We start from the raw sequence: 5589 nt of genomic DNA, 5'->3' as shown, positions 1-5589 counted from the left end.
ACTGGCGGCCTGTTACTTGCTAATCCGGATCGCAACTAGGCTATATGGCACCTGTCGCCTCTATGGACGACCTCCACCAGGTTGTCTCTCTGCGAGAACAACCCTGGGTGGAGGAGACCTGTGGGACTCTAGAGATCTGGCTTGGGCAGCCGACGATACGCGTGAGAACTAGAGATGGCCGTGGCCTGCTGGAGACTCGCCTCGAGGGATCCTCGTGGCTGAACGATAGCCTGTGGGTGAAAAAAAAAAAAAAAATGGAACTAGAGATGGGCGTTGTTGCACTGCTGATGAGAATAACCATAGTATCTATCTGCTATATATATAGTATCGCATATATCTTAACTTATATATATATATATATATATATATATATATATGATAGACAAAAAAATATAGTATATATGCTATATATATATCTATATATATATATATATATATATTAATATATATAATATCAACACACACACACACCACACACAACAATCACACATATAACATATCATATATATATATATATATATATATATATATATATATATAATATATATATATATATATATATATATATATATATATATGTATATGCATATACATATATATGTATATGCATATATATATATATATATATATATATATATATATATATATATATATATATATATATATATGCAAGAGGACTGGCGGATGCAAGAATAGCCCCATTCCGACAATTGCTGAAATCATCAGTCAAATCAATTATTTTGCACAAAGAATTTATTATATTTTTGTATATATCGGCTTATCATTTAAACTGATAAGTGGAGATATATCTTAATCTAGTATAACTTAGTACTTGCGCTATTGTCAAAGCATAATTCTAACTCTCATTTCTATATCTTTTAATTGATGTTCACTGTATATATATATATATATATATATATATATATATATATATATATATATATATATATATATATATATATATATATATATATATATATATGTATATATATATATGCATATGAACATGCATACTTACATACATACATTCATACATGCATACGTTATGTGTGTGTATGTGTGTGGTGTGTGTGTGTGTGTATGTGCGTGTGTGTATTCCTCCATCACCAAATTACCATGCCATATATCCACCACACCATCCCTCTGCCATTCCTCTATGACAATGCTATTTCTGCATGACACCATCGTTCCATCCTTCTACCACATCAGCAGGCTATCCCTCTACCACGCCAATATTCTTCCACAACTTCACCATGCTTCTCTGCCACCCTGCCATCCTTCTACCATAACATCACTCTGCTATATCGCTATCACCATCACCCTTGCATCTTCCTTCTCACCCAACCCTCTACCACATCTTCACTCTGCCACCCCTTTCTACACCGTCATCCCTCTGCCATACCGTCACTTTGCTATTCGTTCATATCGTCATCCTGTCATGGTGCCATCCTTCCACCCCAGTGCCACCCTGCCCACCCCAAACAACCTCAGGCTTTCAGCAGAGAAATGAAAAGGTCATCGAAAAGGTTAATCGATTACTTTTTTTTCTGAAAGCCGTCAGTAATCGCGACTAATAAAATTTGCTGCTCTCGCCTACCACCACCACCATTATCATCATCATCATCATTATTATCATCATCACCCCCATCCTTATCTAAAAAGTCATACCTACTCTGCCTACCTGTCTCTCTCAAACCACTGTCTTTTTCCTTACCCATCACTATTACGCGTCTTGAAGTATTCCTGAAATCCCCAGCGGGAGTGCTCGCGAAACACTGTACATAGTTGTTCATAACTTTTGGTCGCAGGAAAGTGATGTTGGAGTGAATCCTTGTCTCTCCGTCCTCCACAATCCTTTCCTCTTTAAATGACAAAGAAAGGAAAATGAAATCAATAAATGGAAAGATGAAAGAAAAAAATGAAACTCAGGTAAGAAAATAGGTAAAAATATAGGCTTTTTCTTCTCTTTTTTTTTTTTTCTTTTTTTTTTTTTACTAGGATACGTTCCTGTTCTCAAATATAGTATAGATCTTTTTGTTGCACACATAGACACACACACAGAGCGAGAGACAGACAGACAGAGGCAGGGAGAGAAAGAAATGAGGAGAGAGAAAGAGGTGGAGAGAATGGGAGACAAAGACAGAGAGAGAGAGAGAGAGAGAGAGAGAGAAAGACTCCTACTCTTCAAGAGCACAACCGAAGACATGTCAAAGTTCTGTCCAATACTGGTGAGTTGACTCGCATTGCCCTCAATAGCAATGCCAACATAATAGTGGCTACTGAAACCTTTCTCAATGCGGAGAACTTGTTTTTGGCAAGATACGAGGCTACTTACAGTGGCAAAGAAGAGACAGGAAAGGAAAGAACGTAGGAGGTGTATCTGTATATTATAAAAAGAACCTGCAAATCCACTACAGGCTGCAATGGCAAGGCAGGACACTGATGGACTTCGTAACAGAAACCATCTTATTCAATACGAGGACCTTCTCGCAGTTCATGGGCTGACTACATAGATTTCCAAATACATCCTCGGTGGATCTCATGACCCTGTTATATCGGATCTAACTGAGGACTTTATTTCCTGCTCATCGCTCTTCAAAATAGGAAAATCAGATCACCTTGCAGTTATCTCATACCCTTGCCTCACTCCTGTAGTTAACGAAAGCAGACAAAGAAAAATACAGATTTGGAAACACGCAAACTGGTGTAGTAAGGAGGCAGAACTTCAGTCACAGGACTGGGAGGTTCTCCTGATGGGAGATGCCAATGCCAAAGCAACCTCCAGTACTAGCCTCCTCACAGAAATGCAGGAGAAATATGTCCCTTCACGAACATACCTTACAAAATCAGGGGATCAAGTCTGGTTTGGCTACAGATGCCATCTAGCCCCCAAAAAGAAATACGGAATGTGGCAAAGGTACAAAGCCAATCCCACAAGACAATAAAGCTTCAAAAAATACTTGCAAAGAAATGACAATCGTCCACTCGTCAAGGAGCACCAATGGGACACTCGGGAATCTACAGTAACTTCACTCAACATGCCAGAGAGAACTACTGCTTCAAGTAATCGGGAAAAAAGCTGACCTTCTGGAAAGCTTCGATTCTCTTTCAGAATTTAAACATAAAGAAAGCACCAGTTTCATTGATATCAAGCCGCACACTCTTCGCAGGAATATTATTCCAGCCGTCACCACCCATTTGCCAGTCCTGCGGTGAAAAAAAACTGCTGGTCCACCATCTAGACGGAAGTAAGAGTGATTTTTCTCCATAAGATGCGGTCAAAAGAAGTCAAAAGTCCAAAACAGTCACTGGTCCATCTCTCTTCTACCATGCATCAGTAAGATATGTGATTTCCATCAAACAGTCTGACTTTCGATCCTCCCGATCGACTGCTTAGTAAAAACTGGCAGGAAACTCTAGATACCAATAAAGATACTCCGGTTCCTCACTAAACTTTAAGCAAGAAACATAAGCAGTAATCTCTTGTGGCTTTTTGATAATTACCTCACTAGAAGAATATTTGTCAGCGGCCAGTCATCCCAAATATCCGACAGAGGCATCGGTTCCACAAGGATCTGTACTTGGCCCAATTGGAAAATATATGTTGAGGATATGCTTAGGGAACATCCTGAAATCCCTGCGTATTCTGCTGACTGTACTTTTTCTATTTCATACAAGCGTGAGGATCGTGATGCTATAGCAATGAATATGACTCCAAAGTTGCAAGCAATCTGCGAATGGTGATTATAATGGCAAGTAAGATTTGCCGCCAACAAGACCCAGGCACTGGTTGTATCCCGTTCTCCAGCTTCATCGACACCATGAAGAATAAACAGAGACAGAGGGACAGAAATGGAGAGATAGAAACATGGATAGAGAGAGAGAGAGATAGACAGAGTGAGAAACATGGAGAGAGAATGTGTGTGAGAGAGAAATATAGATAGAGAAAAAAAGAAATAGATTGATAGCAGGAGGTGAAGAGAGAAGGAAAGAGAGAGAGAGAGAGAGAGAGAGAGAGAGAGAGAGAGAGAGAGAGAGAGAGAGAGAGAGAGAGAGAGAGAGAGAGAGCGAGAGAGAGCGAGAGAGAGAGAGAGATAGAGAGAGAAGGGGTAAGGGAGAGGAAGGTGAAGGGATAAGGTACGAGGTACAAGTTCTTACCAGTGATGTTATAGCTGTCGGAGTTCTCGAGGATCTCGTCATTCATTGTCCAACCGATTTCCTTCAGACTGACTCCCTTAGCAGTACACTCCAAAGTTATATCATCCGTGAGAGTGAATAATCTCTCTCCCGGTAAAATTTCAGATGATAGGCCTATATCCTCTGCAAGAATAAGAATAATATTACTGAACATACCGAAATGTATACATTCTTGCACACCTGTATCAACACCTGGCCCTTTCTCACATCCTCTCACGCATCGCATTCCTGCGAAGAAATCTGATTGCAGCCTCACGCACACACACACACACACACACACACACACACACACACACACACACACACACACACACACACACACACACACACATTCGTGCCTTACTTTCGACATAAATTGTCAGGCGGCTCTCGCCCCGTCCCTCAGTGCTCACGGCTATACAGGTGCAGAGGAAATCATTATTAAACATGTTGGTCGGAAGTGTGATGGTTTCTCGTCTCGTTTTCGTCAGGATTCCTCCCAGGTCTTCAACTGCAAAGATAGGAAAAGCATGTGCTGATCGGTGCCGTAAAAGAACCTGGTGTGTCCTGCAGAATTCATTATAAATTCCCTTATGTCTTGGAGTGAATTAAGAAGAGGTCTCACTGTAGATATGTTGCCATACATTATCCATCTATCCATCCGCTTTAAACAAGAGAGCTCTACCAGTTGCATTCGGAAGTCCACTGACGTCGAAGTACTTATTGTCCAAAAACCACAGCACTTCAGGCACCGGAGACCCAGAGACCTCGCAGGTGACGGTGACGTTCTCGCCGTAACGTAATTCCCTCTTGTCGGTGCTGATATTGGCAGTTACAGGAACTGGCAGTGTTGGGTTGGAGAGGAGTCATTACATGTCATGATTAGTATCATCCTTATTATCATTATCCTCAGCATCATCATTATTGTTGTTATCATTATTATTATTATCATTATTATCATTATTATTGTTATCATTATCATCATCATTATTATTATTATTATTATCATTATTATTATTATTATTATTATTATTATTATTATTATTATTATTATTATTATTATTATTATTATTATTATTATTATTATTATTATCATTATCATTATCATTATATCATCATTATTATCATTATGATCATTATCTTTATTGTTAATATTATTAACGTTACTATCATTATTGTAACCCTCATAATCGTCATTACTCTCGTTATTATCATTATCAATATTAATATCATCATCATAAAAAGGAAAGAAAAAAAAGAAAAGAAAAGAAAAAAAAAAAAAAAAAAAAAAAAAAAAAAATATATATATATATATATATATATATATATATATATATATATATATATATATATATATATATATATATATATATATATATATATAATCAATATTTCTGAACCCTTTTAAAGAGT

General features: G+C 38.0%; 1 protein-coding gene across 1 annotated transcript in view; it reads right to left on the bottom strand.

The window, feature by feature from the left end:
- The window catches only part of LOC119578726 (hemicentin-1-like), a gene marked incomplete in the record, with an annotated part of 22032 nt that overhangs the window by 14023 nt on the left and 2420 nt on the right, over positions 1-5589 (bottom strand). Inside the window, 4 exon segments of the mRNA XM_037926334.1 lie at positions 1715-1861; positions 4159-4320; positions 4541-4687; positions 4862-5017. Of these exon segments, the coding sequence (XP_037782262.1) occupies positions 1715-1861; positions 4159-4320; positions 4541-4687; positions 4862-5017 (612 nt within the window).

Source organism: Penaeus monodon, chromosome 11, assembly GCF_015228065.2.
Source record: "Penaeus monodon isolate SGIC_2016 chromosome 11, NSTDA_Pmon_1, whole genome shotgun sequence".
NCBI lineage: Eukaryota > Metazoa > Arthropoda > Malacostraca > Decapoda > Penaeidae > Penaeus > Penaeus monodon.
The sequence above is the reverse complement of the archived record's forward strand: the minus strand, read 5'-3'. Positions and strand labels throughout refer to the sequence as shown.